Genomic DNA, 20,565 nt, shown 5'->3' on the forward strand with positions numbered 1-20,565 from the left:
CTCTGTGTCGTACCCCGCCCCCAGCACTTAAGCACAGATGGATTTGTTAATTCACCGACCTCTCGCCAACATCCTGCTTCTGGTCTGGAACGCCCCTCGTCTTCATATCCGATAGATGATCACTCTCCTCACCTTCAAAGCTTTATTGATGGCACGTCTCCTCCAAGAAGCCTTCCCTGACTAAGCCCTCAATTCTTCTTCTCCCTCTGCCTTCTGTGTCACCCTTGAGCTTGTATCTACACCCGTTTTCCACCTATCCCTCTCCACTCGGTAACATTTCCGGGAATGACAAGGATGGCAGACCAGGTGCTAATAATAGTATTTAATAATGGTATTTGTTGAGCACTTACTATGTGCCAGGAACTGTACTAAACGTTGGAGTGGATACAAACAAATCAGGTTGAACCCAATCCCTGACCCACATGGGGCTCACAGCCTCAATCCCCATTTTACAGATGAGATAACTGAGGCACAGAGAAGTGAAGTGACTTGCCCAAGGTCACATAGCAGATAAGTGGCAGAGCCGGAATTAGAACGCACGACCTCTGATTAGCAGGGTGGTGCTCGATCATGGGATACACCATGCTGCTTCTACCAGTGCTCCCTGCGGCTCTCCTGTCACAGTGGGAAAGTAACAGACCAAGGTGACCCTGAGCGGTCCTCCATTCCCTAGCACTCTGTCCTAACTCCAGGGGTTGACCCAGGCCCGAGGCAGTGGCAAGGAGATAATGCTATGCCTGTTTGCAATTTCCCATCTAGGCCCCTACTCCAGGCTTACACACACCTCTCCAGATCCTACTCGCTTCCTCCCCTCACCCCGCAATCACCATTGGGCACGTGACTCCATCTACACACTACGGGACCAAGGTTTCGGCACCCTCTGGAAAGGGGAAGAGAAGGAAGGCATCAGGACTTTTCTCAGCTCATAGGAGGGGAGTCAGTTTTGACACTTTGGGCAGGAGATGGGCTTCTCGACCTAAGGCAGGACCAAGAGCGAGGGGGGTTTATACTCTTTTGTTCCGGATGGGCACAAGGGGACCAATTGTGAGAGCAGTGAAAGTCTCCCGAGGGGCGAGTCAGGAGAAATTAATGAATGGATGATTCTTTGATGACTCTGGCTGCGAAAGTTTAATCCCCGGATTGGGGATGTGTCCAGAGGGTCGGAGGATGGGGACCAACTTCAGCCATTGCAAGCTGTTAATCCCCAGCCCAGGTGTCCGAGAGGAGAGCAAGAGAGATGGAGTAATGGGGATCTTTCTTCTACCAATGGTGTTTAAGCCTAGGGGTGGTTGAAGTATTGGGCTCTTTTGGAGATGGAACGTACTTTCAATTAATCCATCAGTCGTATTTCCTGAGTTCCCACTGGGGGTCCAGCACTGTGCTGAGAGCTTGGGAGAGGACAATGGAATCAGAAGCTGGGAAGCATCGTGGCCTAGTGGAAAGGAAAAGAACACGGATCTGGAAGCCAGAGGGCCTGTGTACTCTTAGCTCTGCCACTTGCCTGCTGCGTGACCATGGGCAAGTCAGTTAACTTCTCTGTGCCACAGTTCTCCTGCACTCCCTCCTACTTGGACAGCGACCCCCAGACGAGTCAGGGACTCTGTCCAACATAAATAAAATTTATCTACCCCCAATCGTAGAAAGGTTTGACACATAGTAAAGCGCTTAACAAATACCATAAAAATGTGGATTCATTCATATATTGAATAGTCATATTTATTGAGCGCTGACTGTATGCAGAGCACTGTACTAAGCACTTGGAAAGTACAATTCGGCAACAGAGACAATCCCTACCCAACAACGGGCTCACAGCCTAAAACCGGGAGAGGGAGAACAAAACAAAACAAGTAGACAGGCATCGATAGCATCAAAATAGATAAATAGAATTATATACACCTCATTAATAAAATGAATACAATCATGAAAGTGTACAATATGCCCTCCAAGTGCTGTGGGGCAGGGAAGGGGATCGAGCAGAGGGAGGGAGTACGGGCGATGGGGATGGAAGCAGGAGCAGAGGGAAAGGGGTTCAGTCTGGGAAGGTCTCCTGGAGACGATGAGCTCTCAGTAGGGCTTAGATGTGGGGACGAGAGCTTGTTTGGCAGATGAGAGGCATTCCAGGCCAGCATTTTGAATCCTAGACCCTCCTATTTAGATTGTGTCCACCATCTGGGGCTTGGACGGTGTCCATCCTGATTATCTTGTATCTACCCCAACGGTGAGTACAGTGCTTGTCACATAGTAGGCAAGTACCATAAAAAAAAAACATGATACCTGCCTTCAACGAGTTTACCGCCCTTAAGAGGATGTCCTATGTTGGGCCTCAGGGTCCTGCTTCTCTTCCTATCCCAGTGAAACTCATCCCTAGTACTGTCTTCCCTCGAAGAGGTGGGAGAACGTTATTCACTTTTCCTGGAGGCCCTATCAGTAACCTCAACCGTTCCTAAAGAGGAAATGTGCATTCAATAAGGCTTCGAAGGTGGCTCGGAGGCTGGAGCTGGTGCAGGGTTAATCTACTGTCGGATATGAAGAGGGACGGCATTCCAAGCCGAAGACAGGACGTGGGCAAGAGGTCAGTGGCGGTTGATCTCCATTTCGTGGCCCGATCCGCCATGTTAGAGCCCCAAATACCAAGGGTTTAGGGAAACACAGGGCGCCAGGGCCAATCCCAAACTGTGATGGGGTGGGAGTTTCAGGCTGTGCTCCAGGGCAGGAGTAGGGGCAAGCCAGAGCGCTTAAGGTCAGGGCGTGTGTGCTTGTGAAAATGGTTGCGGTAGTGGGCTGCTGGAGCCGGTCCGACAGTGGAGCCTGGACCTGAGTCCAGGGTTGGGGGTTACGGGGAACAGCGTGCGGGCACTGAGCTTCCTGCAGATGGGGGTGAGGCTCCAGAGCAGCGGCAGCTCAGACTCTCTGGATGGACAGCAGGGGAGAAGGGAGAGAGGGTTGGGAGGGGCGGTGAGAGGTCTACTGAGGTGGCAGCTTGGAACCCCCTCTCCGCGTTGCAGGTCCCACACCCCAGGACACAGGGGTGACGACGAGGCTTGGATTTCCCTCCCCACACGGTGGACCTCAACCCATGCCAAGATTTGGAGCAGGGAAAAAAAAACACGACAGCCCGGAGAGATCCCCCGGTTGCAAAGGCTCCATATGCAGGATTTCCTTGTGGAAGCTCCCCGGGGCTCACATCTCTGACACGGAGCCAGGGCCTGAGGAATACAACAAAACGAGGAGAAGAAGGAGACACAGCCTACCAATGGGTCACTCAAGGGTATTTACTGAAAGCCCCCGTGAACAGTACGGTGCATTGAGTGCTTCGGAGAGCCCAATAGAACTAGGAGGCACAATCTGTCATCTTTATCATTCTCTATCTCCCTGCCTCTCTCTCTTTATGGTTAAGTGGATATACTCTGGTGACTTCGTGGGTGAGGAGGACCTGGCGAAATGAAGAGACTGGCAGAGGGAGGAAGGGATAGGATGTCGCGGGGGGGGGGGCGCTGATCGGTGCTCCTGGAAAGGGGAATGACTTTCTCCCACCTTCTAAGGGAGGATAGTGTTAGCGATGAGTTCCATATAGACAGGAGGAGAAGCAGGACCCTGGGGATCAACGTGGGTGAGATAGGCGTGGGTGAGAAGGTTTGGCATTAGAGAAGCGAAGTGTGCGGTCTGGGTTGTAGTTGGAGACTAGCAAGGTGAAGTAGGAGGGAGGCAAGGCGATTGAGAGCTTTAAAGCCAATAATGAGAGTGTTTTGTTGGATGCGGAGGTGGATGTGCAGCCACTGGACTTTTCTGAAGACTTGGGAGACATGTCCCGAACGTTTCTGTAGAAAAGTGATCCAGGTAGCAGAGTGAAGTGTGGACTAGAGTGGGGAGAGCCAGGGGCTGGGAGGTAAGCAAGAACACTGATGCAGAATCCAGGCAGGATAGGATGAGTGATTGGATTACCTGGTAGCAGTTTGGAAGAAGAGAAAAGGGTGGATTTTAGCGATGTTGTGAAGGTGGGACCGACAGGATTTAGTGATGTGTTAAAACCTTACCCGTGTCAACAGCTCGCGCTCAGTACCTGCACAGGCGGTCATGGGCTGAGACCTCCTGGGAAGGTTTGGGATTAAAGTTCCCTGAGTAGGAGCTGACGGTTGACTCTGGGTTCTCTATGTTGCACCTCTCTGGGAGAAGTAGCGTCCGTCAGTTCCTCTCTCCTTCTCTCCCTCTCTTTCTTCCCCTGTGTGTCCTCCCTTGTCTACCTCATGTACAGGAACAAAATTCTCCCTTCCCCAGCTCTCGGGCTGTTCTCCTTCCTCAGTTCTCCCTTTCCCAACCTTTCTGTCCTTCCCTATGTTTGAGAAGGAAACAAAAATGTCAGAGTATTTCTGTCCACCATGGTGAAAAGAAGTGAGGTAGCTTTCCCCTCTGTCCTGTGCAGGAAGGAACACTGCAGACACCTGTGACTCTAATGATAGCTGCGGTGTCCTGGCCCGTAATGGGGAAGACTTTATCCCAGGGCAGTTCTAGCGCTGATCATCCCACTTGCCGGGGAAGCCGCCGTCCTACACAACGTGGGTGAGTTTCCAGACAGAATCCCTGTCCTTCGGCCCCTCTGACACTCTGCTCCCCACATCCTTCTCTCCGCGGTGTTTCAGGACCCCGTCCTATCAGGTCAGGGCTGAGACAGGGTCTGCCGACCGAGATTCCAGACATACCCATTTCCTGTCATAGGGACTCTCCCGGAGGGACGTCTCCGTGTCCACTCCCACCTAGAATGCCTCATCAGTGGTTGTGGATTGGAGATTATGACAGACCCATTTATTCAGGCTCCCGGAAGCTCAGAATGATCAGAGCCCCGTCGGAAAGTCGCCTCAGGGGTTACTAATGTCCTGCCCACCGCTGCAGTTCATGTCCCGCGGGGACACAGAATGACACTCCGCCCTGGGTCTAGCTGAATCCCCCCGGCCACTCTGAGCTGTCTTTTCCTGCGGGAGGCAGTTAATCAATCAATCAATACATCAGTCAATCTAGTACCTCCCTGTAGGACCTCCCGGAACTGCTGACCATACTCCGTTGCCCAGGCCTCGGGTGAGCAGGGAGAGAAAGGGCTGGGATCATTCACTCCACTTGGTCACATTTCTGGGAACAACAACAAGAACGACAGACCAGGTGATAACCAGCTTCCCCCAACCTGTCATCCTGTGCTGTTTCCCTGATCCCAATGCTTCCTGCGGCTTTCCCCCAAACTTTCAGCCCCCTTCTAGGACTTCTGGTCTTAGATCAGCATGCCCTTCCCCTAGCCCTCACGCTGCCTCATATGAACCGGTCTATAAATTAATCAATCAATTAGTAAGTAAATCCATCACTCCTTTAGTCCATCTCTGGTATTTACCGAGCACCTACAGAGTGCAAATCAATTCATCAGTTGTTCTCACGGTATCTTTTTAGAGCCTATTGAGTGCAAAGCAATCCATCAATCAATGAAATGGCATTTGTTGATGACTTACAGAGTGCTGATAGCATATTTTGAGGGCGTACTGAGTGTTAACCAATCAATCCGTCCGACAAATGGAATCTACTGACTGCCTAGAGAGTCTTAGACACTTTAATACTACTTTCCAGTAGTTTCCAATTAAATGGAGGTGATAGATGGAGATGATTTCCAAAGAGTGGGAGGCAAAGTAAAAACAAGGATTCACTAGGGAGTGGAACAAATAGGACAGATTGGAATGTCTGCCCAAATCAGGTGAAATCAGTGCAATACAGTATAACCGAGACAATGCATATATGCCAAGGATACATGTGAGAGGGAGAGTGAGAGGGTGGGACTGAGCTGGGAAGTGGGAGGGTGGGAGTGGGAGAGTAGAGAGAGAGGGTGGCAGTAAAAGAGGGGAGTGAGAGGATGGGATTAGAAGGTGGTGAGCCTTTGGCTTCCCTTCCCAGTAATGACCAATGAAGTCGCTCCTCATTCATTCATTCATTCATTCATTCAATCTTATTCATTGAGCGTTCACTGAGTGGAGAACACTGTACTAAGCTCTTGGGGGAAGTGTAATACAGCAATAAAGAGATAGAATCCCTGCCCACAGCAACCTCACAGTCTAGTGAGACATGCATCAATACAAGTAAACAGACATCAATATAAAGAAATACAATCACCTACATATAACATAGGTACTGCAGGGGTGGAGCGGGTGTAAGAGCAAAGGTAGCGAGTCAGTGCAAAAAGCCCTCTTGCTAGAAAGTCTCCCTTAGCTTGGATACAGACGAAGATTTGCAAAAGATGCATTGAACCTGGAGGTTTCTATTGGCTTCGACACAGACCCACTTAAAACACCTCGGAACGTCTCTCACATGGAGTGAAAAGGCCTGACTCCCCCCAGAGTGGGTGAGGAAAAAGGGCTGAGGTAGCAGGGAGACCTGCCCACGGGAGAGATTTCCAGGAGGGCGAGTGAGGTAGCACACAGAGGGATGGGGAACTGTAAGGTCCTGTTTGTTATAAAGCAGATGAAGCATTAGACTAATGTAATAATAAAGATGGTATTCGTTAAGCGCTTACTATGTGCCGAGCACCGTTCAAAGCGCTGGGTTACATACAAGGTTATCATACTTGTAGATACTAGAGAAGCAGCGTGGCTCAGTGGAAAGAGCCCGGGATTTGGAGTCAGAGGTCATGGGTTCAAACTCTGGCTCCACCAATTGTCAGCTGTGTGAGTGTGACTTTGGCCAAGTCACTTCACTTCTCTGAGCCTCAGTTACCTCATCTGTAAAATGGGGATTAAGACTGAGACTCACGAGAGACAACCTGATCACCTTGTAACCTCCCCAGCGCTTAGAACAGTGCTTTGCACATCGTAAGCGCTTAACAAATGTCATTGTTATTATTATTATACTGCCCCACGTAGGACTCACAGTCTTAATCCCCATTTCACAGACGAGTGATCTGAGGCCCAGAGAAGAGAAGTGACTTGCCCAAAGTCACACAGCTGACAAGAGGCAGAGCTGGGATTAGAACGCACGACTTCTGACTCCCAAGTACGTGCGCTTTTGACTAAGCCATGCTGCTACTGTACAGGTACCGAGTCTTTCTGGTCGACCCTCTGCGTCTCCTGCAGATTTTCCTGTGGGATTCGTGGCTGAGGAATCCTCACTGCTTGGTGGAAAATTCAGCTCGGTGTACCAGGTCCCTGTTGGCCTGCTTGACCTGCTGGATCCGCAGGGTGTAGATGAAGGGGTTCAGCATGGGGACCACGGAAGTGTAAAGCGCGGCCACCCCCTTGTTTAAATTCACCCTGTCCTTGGCAGACGGTTTGATGTACATAAAGATGCAGCTCCCGTATGTGATGGAGACTACGACCATGTGGGAAGAGCAGGTGGAAAAGGCCTTTTTCCTCTGCTGAATGGAGTGCAGTCTCAGGATGGCGCGGGCGATGGCAGTGTAGGACAAGGCCACTAACATCAAGGTGAACAGGAGAATCCCTACTGCCAAGATGAAAGCCATCAGCTCCAGAAGCCCGGTGTCCGAGCAGGAAAGGAGGAGCAGAGGGGAGATGTCACAGAAGAAGTGGTCAATGTCTACCGGGCCACAGAAGTCCAGTTGGAGGCCAATGATAATGGGAGGAAAGCTGATCAGGAACCCGGTCAGACAGGAGCAGAGGACCAGCAGCGTGCAGACTTTCTGGCTCATGACAGTCGTGTAGTGCAGAGGCCGGCAGATGGCGACGTAACGGTCATAGGACATGGCGGCCAGGAGGTAAAACTCGGTCACCCCCAGCAGAAAAAAGAAGAAGAGCTGAGTTGCACAACAGTTGTAGGAAATGGTCCTGTCCCCTGTGACGATGGCAGCCAGGAATCTGGGAATGCAGGCTGACGTGAAGCAGATCTCCAGGAAGGAGAAGCAGCGCAGGAAGAAGTACATGGGGGTGTGGAGATGGGAGTCCAGCAGGGTGAGGATGACGATGGTCATGTTTCCAGTGATACTTAGAACGTAGGTGATAGACATGTAGAGGAGAATCACCGCTTGCAAGTCCGGATCATCCGTGAGCCCTAGCAGGATGAACTCAGTCACTTGCGTGTGATTCCTCATGGCTGACCTGTGGCTCTTGCTGGACAACACCAGAGGACCGTCAATCCACCTCACTGGAGGAGGACAGAGGGTTGTGATTCCTCTCGCACTAGACGAGCTGGGAAAGAACAACCTCGGCTCTGGGAGACGTCGGGCACGGTAGGGTCCCAACGCAATCCTTGAGATGATTTCATGGGTTGATGGCAGACACCTACCCGCGGCTTCAAGGCTCTCCATCACCTTGCCCCCTCCTACCTCACCTCCCTTCTCTCCTTCTACAGCCCACCCCGCACCCTCCGCTCCTCTGCCTCTAATCTCCTCACCGTGCCTCTTTCTCGCCTGTCCCGCCGTCGACCCCCGGCCCACGTCATCCCCCGGGCCTGGACTGCCCTCCCTCTGTCCATCCATCAAGCTAGCTCTCTTCCTCCCTTCAAGGCCCTACTGAGAGCTCACCTCCTCCAGGAGGCCTTCCCAAACTGAGCCCCCTTCCTTCCTCTCCCCCTCGCCCCCCTCTCCATCCCCCCATCTTTCCTCCTTCCCATCCCCACAGCACCTGTATATATGTATATATGTTTGTACATATTTATTACTCTTTTTATTTATTTATTTCTTTTACTTGTACATATCTATTCTATTTATTTTATTTTGTTAGTATGTTTGGTTCTGTTCTCTGTCTCCCCATTTTAGACTGTGAGCCCACTGTTGGGTAGGGACTGTCTCTATATGTTGCCAACTTGTACTTCCCAAGCGCTTAGTACAGTGTTCTGCACACAGTAATCGCTCAATAAATACGATTGATTGATTGATTGATTGATTGATTGATTGACTAAGGAAGCGTGGTTGTTCCAGCTGTGACCATTAGACTTCATCCCCAAAAACCTGCGTGATGGTTGGAGTAGAGATTACCTTTACTGAACACCCATTTGGGCGGGTCCTGCTCTAATAGCTCGGGCAAGTACACCACAACTATTCCCTGCCCACAAGAAGCTTCCTTTCTTAGGGGGTGACAAACGTAAACGTGGTCAAAATGAGAATTCGAATAACATACATACCTGATTGTTGAGAATGGGTGCAGATTGCCTCCTTTAACGTGGTCCCGTGAATTCCTTGTGTACATGCGAAAGAAGGGAAAATTGATCTTTTCCCAAGCCCACGAATGTCAAGGTTTCCCCTTAATACATGCCTCCAAACCATCTACTGTCAACACCTGGATAACTGAGATTGTCAGGAACCTTGAGGGAGGAAGAGTGTTTGGGATCATAAGCATGAGACCCAGTGGGTGATAAGGAGTTCATGGCCCAGTCATTCCCTGGAGATGTTGCCAGAAAAGGGAGAAGGCCCTCAGGGGACAATTCCGGGACGTCTGCCCTGGGTAACTAATAAACAAGGTAATCAGGTCTCACTCTAGGTTCACAATCTAAGTAGGAGAGAGACCAATAATCGAATCCCCATTTTGCAGATGAGGGTACTGAAACGTGGAGAAATTAAGTGACTGCTCAAAGGTAAGTGGCAGAACATGGATGAGAACCCAGGTCCTGTGACATCCAGGATGTGCCTTTTCCAATAGACAACACTACTTCTGAAGGTTAGAGGATCTGGATACATCTACCCTGCTCCCTTCCTCTCCCCTCAGTACTAGTATATATTTGTACATATTTATTACTCTATATATTTTACTTGTACATATTTACTACTCTATCTTATTAATGATGTAAATATAGCTATAATTCTATTTACGCTGACGGTTTTGACATCTGTCTACTTGTTTTGTTTCATTGTCTTTCTGCCCTTCTAGACTGTGAGCCCGTTTCTGGGTAGGGACCGTCTCTATGTGTTGCCGACTTGTACTTCCCAAACGCTTATTACAGTGCTCTGCACATTATATGCGCTCAATAAATACGATTGAATGAATGAATCAATGAATACTAACCAGCCATCAGGGAGACTCTCTGTATCAAAGGGACCCTGCTTGGAACAATAAAGATGATAAAGAGCAGAGTGGGCATTGAGTTCTGGGGTGTGTGTGTGTGTGTGTGTGTGTGTGTGTGTGTTTTTATTTGTCTCTTCCTAAGGTGTTTTCCGATGAAGCCCTCTTTCCCTTTAATAATAATTGTGGTATTTGTTAAGCGCTTACTTTTTGCCAAGTACTGTATTAAGCTCTGAGATAGATACAAGGTGATCAGGTTGTCCCATGTGGGGATCACAGTCTTAATCCCCATGAGGTTATTGAGGCCCAGAGAAGTTAAGTGGCTTGGCCAGGGTCACACAACAGACAAGTGGCGGAGTCGGGATTAGAACCCACTTACTCTGACACCCAAGCCCATATTCTTGCCACTAGGCTATGCTGCTTCCCTATTCCCTCTCCCTTCTCCACTGCTTATGCACTTAGATGTTTACCTTTGAAGTACTTGTTATTTACCCCTTCAATACTACAATACTACAGCTCTTACATATGCACCCGTAGGTCGCTTACGGATTTATATTTATGTCTCTCACTCCCTCTATACTGGAAGGCTACTGTGATCAGGGAACGGGTCTACCAAATCTGTTGTACTTTCCCAAGAGCTTCACGAAGTGCTGTGCGCACAATTAGCTCTCAATAAACAGTATTGACTTATTGATTTATTGATTAATAATTACCAGTTCTGAACGGGGGCTTCACGATAGGATCACAGGCTCTGGGAGCCCGGGACTGGAGGGAAGATGGCTGCAGTCATCCATGGATTGAGGCTCCGAAATCCACAATGGAAAGGGAATGGAGAAAATTGATTCTGAGAGGTCCTCGCTTCTCTAGCATTCTGCCCTGATTCCGGGGGCCATCCTAAATGCCCATTTTGCAGTTGGCAAGGAAAGGACACTGAGATAATGTCATGCCTGAGTGGAATTTCCCACCTGTTCCCCTGTTCCGTGCTTTCACGCACCTCTCCAAACGATGCTCGCTTTTGCCCTCCCATCACCATTTGACCCGCGACCCCATCAAATCAACACGAGGCCAAAGAGGGTGGGAAGGAAGGCATCAGGATTTTTCTCTGCTCATAGCAGGGTGGTCAATGAGGAACCTTTAAGAATGAGATGTGCAACTCTACCTAATAGGGGAGGAAGAGTGAGGGTTTTATACTCTTAGGTTCCTGATGGGCACAAGGGGACCAATTGTGAGGAAAATGAAAGTCTCCCCAGGGGTTAGTAGGGAGACACTAATGAATGATAGATGCTTTGGTGGCTCTGGCTGTGAACGTATAATTCCCGTAATGGAGACATGCCCAGAGGGATGGGGCACAGCCACAGCCATTCCAAAATATTAACCCCGGTCCAAGTAACCAAGAGGAGAGTAAGTAAGGTGGAGCAATGGGAATCTCCCTTCTCCCTTCTCCCAGGTCCAGAGGTGGTGAGATATTGGGCTGAATTTCGCTGGGGTTAGGGCTCCATGCATCTCTCCCCGAAACTCAGTTCCCCTGTAGAACCTCCACTTTTGCATCGAGATGTTCCCGCCCAGCCCAAATAGGATGTCAGGTCTAGCAATTATTTAATCAACTGGCCAATCAGTCATTCAATGGTACTTATTGAGCACGGATTGCTTTAAGATCTCATGGTTTTTATTAGGAGTCTAGAGAGTGCAAAACAATCCATCAATCAGATGGCATTTATTGAGCACCTACCGAGTGTAAAGCATTCCATCAATCAATCAAATGGAATCTAGTGACTGCCTACTGACTGAGCTCTAGGCACTGTACTAAGTGCTTAGGAGAGCACAACTAAAGAAAGACAAAGAGTTCCTGCTATCCAGGCATTTCCATTCTAATAGGGGAGACACAGAGAGGTGATTTCCAAAGAGTGGGAGCCAGAGGAAGAATAAGGTTCAGGAAGGAAGCAGAACAAATAGGACAGATTGGAATGCTTTTTTTATAGTTTTTGGTAAGTGCCTACTATGTGCCAGACACTGAGGTAAACTGTGGGGCACATACACATTAATTACGTTGGACACAGTCCCTGTCCCACGTTCATTCAATCGTATTTATTGACCACTTACTGTGTGCAGGGCAGTGTACTAAGCGCTTGGGAAGTACAAGTCGGCAACATATAGAGACGGTTCCTACCCATCAACGGGCTCACAGTCTAGAAGACACATGGGGCTCACAGTCTTAATCTCCACTTTACGGATGAGGTACCTGAGACAAGGAGATGTGAAGTGACTTGCCTTAGGTCACACAGCATACAGGCGGCAGAGCCGGGATTAGAACCCAGGTTCTTCTGACTCTCAAGCCCCTGCCCTATCGACTAGGCTACTCTGGGTCTCTAATGACTGCTCAAATGCTGTCCAGATAAGAATATATCACTTTAATTACAATGTAATGGTTACACATGCATTAGTGCTGAGATGAGAGGAAGTGGGAGTGAGATGGGGAGAGTAAGAGGGTAGAAATGAGGGGGGAAGTGGAAAGTGGGAGTGAAAGGGGGGAGCAATAGGAGCAATAAGATAGTAGTGAGAGGTGGTGAGCCTTTGGGTTCCCCTTCACCGGCGAAAATTGACGTCAAATAACTAGGTGCAAGAAGTCACTTAACTAGGACACGGAAGGAGACTTGGAAAACAAAACACGCACACATTGCACCTGTGGTACTCCATCAACTTTGGGACCGACCTGCAGAGCAAACCTCTGAACATTTCTATCATGTGGAGGGAAACGGCAAGATTTCCCTCCGAATGGACGAGGTCAGAAGGGCTAGGGTTGCAGAGGGAACCTGGCCAGGGGAGGAATTTATAGGACGGCTGGTGCAGGACCACACACAGGGCTGGAGAACGGCCGGGTCCTGTTTGTCGGGCAGCAGATGAAGCATTAGGCTAATTTACAGGCACCGAGTCTCTGTGGTCGACCTGTTGTGACTCCTGCAGATTATCCTGTGGTATTTTATTGCAGATGAGCCCTCACTTCCTGGAGGAAATCCCAATCCCATGCACCAGGGCTCTGAAGGCCTGCTTGGCCTGCTTGTTCCTCAGGATGTAGGGGAAGGGGTTCAGGATGGGGGCATCGAAAGTGTTGAGCTCTGCCACCTCCTTGGTCAATTCCACCCTGTCCTTGGTGGACGGTTTGATGTACATAAAGATGAAACTGCTGTATGTGATGGAGACCACGACCATGTGGGAGAAACAGGTGGAAAAGGCCTTTCTCCTCTGTTGAGCCGAGGGCGGTCTCTGGATGGTGTGGACGATTGCTGTGTAGGATGCGGTCACTAGTGTCATGGGTGACCAGGACCGTCCCCACGGCCAGAAGGAATGTCATCAGCTCCAGGAAGCCTGTGTCTGTGAGCGAGAGCCCCATCACTGGGGAAGTATAGCCGATGAAATCGTTGAGGATGTTGGAGTCACGGAAGTCTAACCGGGAGATCATCACAACCGGTGGGAACACGATCAGATAACTGGCGAGAAAAGAGCAGAGGACCAACAGGGAGCATACGACCCTGCTCATGACGGTGATGTAGTGCAGGGGCCGGCAGATTGCAACATAGGGGTTGTAGGACATGGCGGCCAGGAGCAAGAACTCCGTCAACCCCAGGAAGATGAGGAAGAACAGCTAACTGAAGCAGTTGGAAAAGGAAATATCTTGGACTTGTCCAAGGTCACACAACAAAGAAGTGGCCGGGCCGGGTAGGGCCCAGATCCTGCTGACACCCAGGTCCGGACTCTGCTAATTCTGCTCAACTCTCCTAAGAGCTCGGAATAATAATAATAATAATAATAATAATAATAATAATAATAATAATAATGGCATTTGTTAAGTGCTTACTATGTGCAAAGCACTGTTCTAAGCGCTGGGGGGATATAAGGTGATCAGGTTGTCCCACGTGGGGCTCCCAGTCTTAATCCCCATTTTACAGATGAGGTAACTGAGGCTCAGAGAAGTTAAGTGACTTGCCCAAGGTCACACAGCAGACATGTGGCGGAGCTGGGATACGAACCCATGACCCCTGACTCCAAAGCCTGTGCTCTTTCCACTGAATCATGCTCCACTCCAATCAAGTAGGTGGTTAGTTAACTCTATGGCTTGATTGATTGACTATTTAAGAGTAGGTTCTAAATTAATGCTATTGATTAATTAATTTTCTGTTTAGCTGATGAGTGCACCGACAGAACATTCAGATCGGCAGAACGGCAGGTGGAGTAAAGGGAAAATCATTCTCGTGTCAAATAAAGACCACACGATTTTCTCATTCTCTCTGATGGTTTTTTCGGGACTTTGACTCGGCATACAGAGACAGAAGATGATTTTCTGTTAAAGTCTAATTCCTCCTCTTGGACACAGGGAAGCAGCCTCTACCTCACCCAGTAAAATCTTACCGTGGTTGTGGTGGGGGTGGGGCAGGAGGAATATCTCCCAGGCTCTTTCAGGGGAGAACCCCTCCTGGTTTTCCTCAGAACTCATCCAGGACCCTGGGAAGCTCTGCCAGCTGTTGCCTTCGGGGCCATATCCCTGCTGTTGGAATAACCGGGGTGGACGATTGTTTGACCAGATGGAGGAATCCTACTCACTGAGCAAGGAGGCGAGGGACTCTGAAGGCCGAGAATCAGGATGGCTTTATCTGCTCTGTTCGCGATGAGCTCTGGGGAAACGGGGGCCAGGAGCCACAGCTGAGCTGCAGGAAGCCATGCTCAGGAGCATAATGAATTTATGCCGTTAAACACGATGGCAGACGACAGAGACTGGGGCGCTTGGGAAACAGAACGGAGAGCAGAAGCAGGAGCTCAGAGCATAGAGGCGAGGCGAGGGATGCTGGGACTCTGCCTGGAGACCCCTGGCTAGGTTCTTCCCCTGGGAGGGACAGAGACACTGGGTTTATCCTGGCGTAGGGAGTGGGGAGGAGGGCGCTTCTGAGAGCCCAAATTAGCCCCAGAAAAGTTTCCAGGAAAATGTTCGTGTTTTCCCTCCTTTCCTTTTTCTTCCATTTTCTCCAGTGTTAAGCAGTTGTAGGATGCTCCAAAGTGACGGTCTGATATGAGTCAGAATTTTGGGCTACACCTAGCACTTCCTTTCTGTGATACTATCTAGTGTATCACGAGAACATCTTCATATGGCTGTCTAGAATATCACTCGAGTATTTCTGTCCCTCTGATTCCATACTATCCAGTGCTGGATCTAGAAGCAGGGGATGTGGGGATTGTCCAAGGTGCTGAGATATACGGCTTGAGAGTAAGAAGACACAGATGCCCACCTCTATCGCACTATCGTTTGTTTTTTTTGAGCACTTACTGTGAGCAAAGCACTGTCCTAAGGGCTTGGGAGAGTACAACACAACAACATAACAGAAATATTCCTTTCCCACAATTCGTTTACAGTCTAGAGGGAGAGATGAATATTAATATAAATAAATTCCAGATATATACATACTTGCTGTGCTGTGGTGCTTGGCGGGGCGTGGTGAATAAAAACAGCAAGTCAGGGCAACACAGAAGGGAGGGAGGAAAATGGAAATGAGAGTTGGGTCAGGGAAGGCCCCTTGGAGGAGATGAGCCTTCAAAAAGGATTCGAAGGTAGAGAGAGTAATTTTCTGTCGATTATGAAAAAAGAGGGCGTTCCAGGCCAGAGGCAGGACATGGACGAGAGGTTAGCGTGAAGATAGGCGAGATTGAAATAAAGTGAGTACGTTGGCATTAAAGAAGAAAAGTGTGTGGACTGGGTGGTAGTAAAAGAGTAATGAGGTGAGACATACATTGATACATACATACAGAGACATACATTCTTTTCTTTCCCTTCCTCACACCCTACTGCTTTTTCCATGGACTCTGGATGACTGGAGAAAGAGAGAGTCATCGCTGCCCAGGATCGTTCATTACATAGAACCAGCTCTGATCACTCCAAGCAGCCCTCATGTTTGAAGACAGGAAGGAGATATTAAAAACAGATTCAGTAATTACTTTTGTTTTTTCAAAGTTGAGTTCACTTTTCCTGTGAAGAGCAGTGATAGCATCATTCTCTTTGCAGAGCAGTTACTCTTTCCTGTTACAGAAACAAAGAAGCACTGTTCCACCAAGGCAGAATCACGAATTCTGCTAACATCATCTGAGATCATCGCTTGGCACTGATCAGGATTAACCTCTTCCCTCCAATTCAGACAGTAAGCCCCACATGGGACAGGGACCTGACAAACCTGTATCTTTCCCAGTGCTTAGAACAGTGCTCTTTTATTCATTAATGACTCTCTCCCCCTCCAGACTGTGAACTCGTAGTGGGCAAGGGAATATGTGTGTTTATTGTTGTATTGTACTCTCCCAAGCGCTTAGTACAGTGTTGTGCGCACAGTAAGTACTCAATAAATATGATTAACTGACTGACTACTTCACACGTAGTAAGTGCTTATCAAATGCCACAAGAAAAGAGATAGATTACATTCCGAGGGCCCTAGAGGTTACTTAACCCATTTTATCTTTACCTGGGATCCATCATGGTGGAGGTGGGATTGAAACATGGTTTGGAGGAGAAGTAGTTATCTTGGCTGACATAGATGAAGAAGACAGTCGATTATCCAGATTTTTTTCCAAGCTCTGTCATGGGTCTTTGATCGCCTAGGGCCAGTCATTCAAATACGAATCACAGTCACACTCACAAAACTTACAACTATACGACTAAAAAGAAGAAATGCACAAGGTAGTGAAAAGTGGCTAATGGGACATCCCAATCTGGAAAAGGAGATATCAATCAAGGATTGCTTCCTGGAGGATGTATCATTTGGCTCTGAAGGAGGGTTCTGATGTGTTCTGGCTGAGGGAAGAGGGCAGTGTGTTTCCTGGAACGGGAAGGGAATAGGATATGGAATATTGCAGAATCGCCAGCGAGGTACATTTGGAAGGTTTTTCTTGGGAGGAGGAAAGGCCACAATCTGGGAAGGAGGCTTGGGAGAAGAGATTAGATTGGGATCGGGGAGATAGGAGAATGACAGTCTTAAAGCCAACAGAGAGGAGTTCTCATTTGATGTGAGTAGAAATGGATGGGTGAGATACATGCGACACATTCTCAGTCCACGAGGAGCTTCCACTCTAATGAACAAGATAGAAATAAAGTATATTCATTAATGGAGTGATTAGAACAGGTTACCAAGTATTCAGTGAGATTCCCCACTCTACCACTTGACTGCTGTGTGAACTTGGGCAAGTCACTTCACTTGTCTGTGCCTCAGTTCCCTCATCTGTAAAATGGGGATTAAGACTCTGAGCCCTATGTAGGGCACGGAGTGTGCCCAAGCCGACTATCTTGTATCTACCCCAGGGTTTAGACCTATGCCTGACACTTAGTAAGCGCTTAACAAATACCATAATAATAATTAATTAATAATGATCAATTCACTCATTCATTCTACTACTTCTGCTATTAGGTCTGTTGCTACTGCTACTATTATATCTACTACGACTATTTCTATTCGTGTTACTACTTCTACTACTACTACTACTGTTGCTTTGCTACTATTACTTTTATTGCTGCTACAATTATCAATCGATCAATCAATCAGCCAGTGGTATTTATTGAACACTTCCTTTGTGCAAAGCACTGTAAAAAAACTCTTGGGACAGTACAGTACAGTAGAGTAGGTAGTCAGGATCCTTGTCTACAAGGAGCTTACAGTCTAAAGAAGGAGACAGAAGCTAAGATAAATTACAGATGGTTATGTATATGAGTGCTGTGGCACTGAAAGAGGAATGAATATCAAAGTGCTTATGGTGTTCAGTTCCAAGTCTGTAGGTAACACGGAAGAGTGGGCTTAGTCAGGGAAGGTTTTTTGGAGGAGATATGATTTAGTAGGGCTTTGAAGGCACAACGCCTCCAAGAGGCCTTCCCTGACTAAACCCTTCTTTCCTCTTCTCCCAGTACTTTCTGCTTCGCCCTGACTTGCTCCTTTTATTCATCCCCATCCCAGCCCCACAGCATTCATGTACAGATCAGTAATTTATTTCTTTATATCGAAGTTGCCTCCCGCTCTAGACTGTAAACTTTTTGGTGGGCAGGGAATGTGTCTGTTCATTTTTACACTGTACTCTCTCAAGAGCTTAATACAGGGCTCTGCACACAGGAAGATCTCATTAAATAAGATTGAATGAATGAAGTGGAGGTAGTGGTGGCCTGTGAGATATGAATGGGGAGGGAATTCCAAGCCAGAGGGAGGATGTGGACAAGGGGTCTGTGGTAAGAAAGAAGGGATTGAGGTATAATGAGTAGGCTGGTATTAAAGAAGCTAAGTGTGTGGGTTGGGTTGCAGTATGAAATGAGGAAGGTAAGGTAGAAGGGGGAGAGCAGATTGAGTATCTTAAAGCCTGTAGTTAGGTTTTTCTATTTGATTCACAGATAGATGGCCAGCAATTGGAGGTTTCTGAGGAGAGGGGGGATATGGACTGAGCCTTTGTTTTCAAGAAAAATGATCCGGGGGGCATAGTGAAGTATAGACTGAAGATGGGAGAGACAGGGAATCACTATTACCACTACTGCTATTTATTTATTATGTATTCAATAATTCATTCATTCGTTCATTCCTTCAATCCTATTTATTGAGTGCTTACTGTGCACGGAGCACTGTACTAAGCGCTTGGGAAAGTACAGTACAACAATAAAGAGCCCAAATGAGCTCGCAGTCTGCGTTGCAGCGGGGTGGGGGCGGGGGGGGGGAACAGACATCAATACAAATAAACAAACATTAATACAGAAAAAAAAATTACCGATATATACATAAGTATTGTGGGCTGGGATGGGGGAAGAGCAAAGGGAACAAGTCATGGCAACATAGAAGGGCATGGAAGATGAGGAAAAGAGGACCTTTGTCTGGGAAGGTCTCTTGGAGAAGACGTGTCTTCGGTAAGATTTTGAAGAGGTGGGGGGAGAGTAAATCTTTGGAGGATTTGAGAAGGGAGGGCGTTCCAAGCCAGAGGCAGGATGTGGGCTACGGGTCGGTGGCGATACAGGAGAGATCATGGCACAGTGAGAAGGTTAGCACTAGAGGAGAGAAGTGTGGGGGCTGGATTGTAGAAGGATGAAGCGAGATGAGGTAGGAGGGGGCAAGGTGATGGAGTGCTTTAAAGCCAATGGAGAAGAAATTTTGTTTGATACGGAGGTGGATGGGAAACCACTGGACTTTTTTTAAGGAGAGGAGTGAAGTGTCCAGAACCCGTTTTGGTAGAAAACTGACCCAGGCAGCAGAGTGAAGTATGGACTTTTTTGAGGAGAGGAGTGACGTGTCCAGAATGTTTTGGTAGAAAAATGACCCGGGCATCAGAGTGAAGTATGGACTAGAGTGGGGAGAGATAGGAGACTGAGGTCAGCATGGAGAGACTGATGCCATAATCCAGGCGGGATAGGATGAGTGATTGTATTAACGTGGTAGCAGTATGGATGGAGACGAAAGGGCGGATTTTAGCGATGTTGTGAAGGTGGGACCTCAGGATTTCGTGACAGATTGAATTTGTGGATTGAATGAGAGCGAGGAGTCAAGGATAAGTCCAAGGTAAAGGGATTGTGAGACAGGAAGGATGGTGATGCTATCTACAATGATGGGAAAGTACTATTCATTCGTTCAATCGCATTTATTGAGCGCTTACTGTGTGCAGAGCACTGTAATAAGCTCTTGGAAAGGGAAATTCGGCAACAGATAGAGACAGTCCCTACCCAACAACAGGCTCACAGTCTAGAAGGGGGAGACAGACAACAAAACAAAACAAGTAGACAAACATCAATTCCTTCAAAATAGATGAATAGAAGTATAGATATATACATTTTATTGATAAGATAAATAGTGGAATAAATATGTACAAGTATGCACAAATGCTGTGGGGAGGGGAAGGGCAGAGGGGGAGAGGAGGAGGAGCAGAGGAGACGGGGGAGCTCAGTCTGGGAAGGCCTCCTGGAGGAGTTGAGCTCTTAGTAGGGCTTTGAAGGGAGGAAGAGAGCTAGTTTGGCAGATAGGTGGATGGAGGGCATTCCAGATAAGCGGTAGGACGTGGGCCAGGGGTCGGCAGCGGGACAGGCGAGAACGAGGCACAGTGAGGAGGTTAGCGGCAGAGAAGCGGAGTGCACTGGATGGGCTGTAGAAAGAGAGAAGGGAGATGAGGTGGGAGGGGACAAGGTGATGGAGAGCTTTGAAGCCAATAGTTAGATGTTTTTGCTTCATGCGAAGGTTGATAGACAACTACTGGAAATTTTTGAGGAGAGAAGTGACAGGCCCAGAGAGTTTCTGTAGAAAGATAATCCGGGCAGCAGAGTGAAGTATAGACTGAAGTGGGGAGAGACAGGAAAAAGGGAGATCAGAAAGGAGGTTGACGCAGTAATCCTGTCGGGATAAGGTGAGAGATTGTACCAACAAAGTAACGGTTTGGATGAAGAGGAAAGGGCGGATCTAGGCGATGTTGTGGAAGTGAGACCGGCAGGTTTGGGTGACGGAATGGATGTGTGGGGTAAATGAGACAGCGAAGCCAAGGATGACACCAAGGTTGCGGGCTTGTGAGATGGGAAGGATGGTAGTGCCGTCCACAATGACAGGAAAGCCAGGAA

At 48.3% G+C, this 20,565-nt stretch overlaps 1 protein-coding gene across 1 annotated transcript; it reads right to left on the minus strand.

Moving 5' to 3' along the window:
* Positions 1 to 7,129: 7,129 nt before the first annotated feature.
* On the minus strand, positions 7,130 to 8,089 carry LOC119940305 (olfactory receptor 6C74-like). The gene has a single exon (XM_038760500.1). The coding sequence runs from the start codon at positions 8,066 to 8,068 to the stop codon at positions 7,130 to 7,132; it is 939 nt and encodes a 312-aa protein (XP_038616428.1). The 5' UTR covers positions 8,069 to 8,089.
* Positions 8,090 to 20,565: the final 12,476 nt, after the last annotated feature.

The sequence above is a fragment of the Tachyglossus aculeatus genome, chromosome 18 (assembly GCF_015852505.1).
Source record: "Tachyglossus aculeatus isolate mTacAcu1 chromosome 18, mTacAcu1.pri, whole genome shotgun sequence".
Lineage (NCBI taxonomy): Eukaryota > Metazoa > Chordata > Mammalia > Monotremata > Tachyglossidae > Tachyglossus > Tachyglossus aculeatus.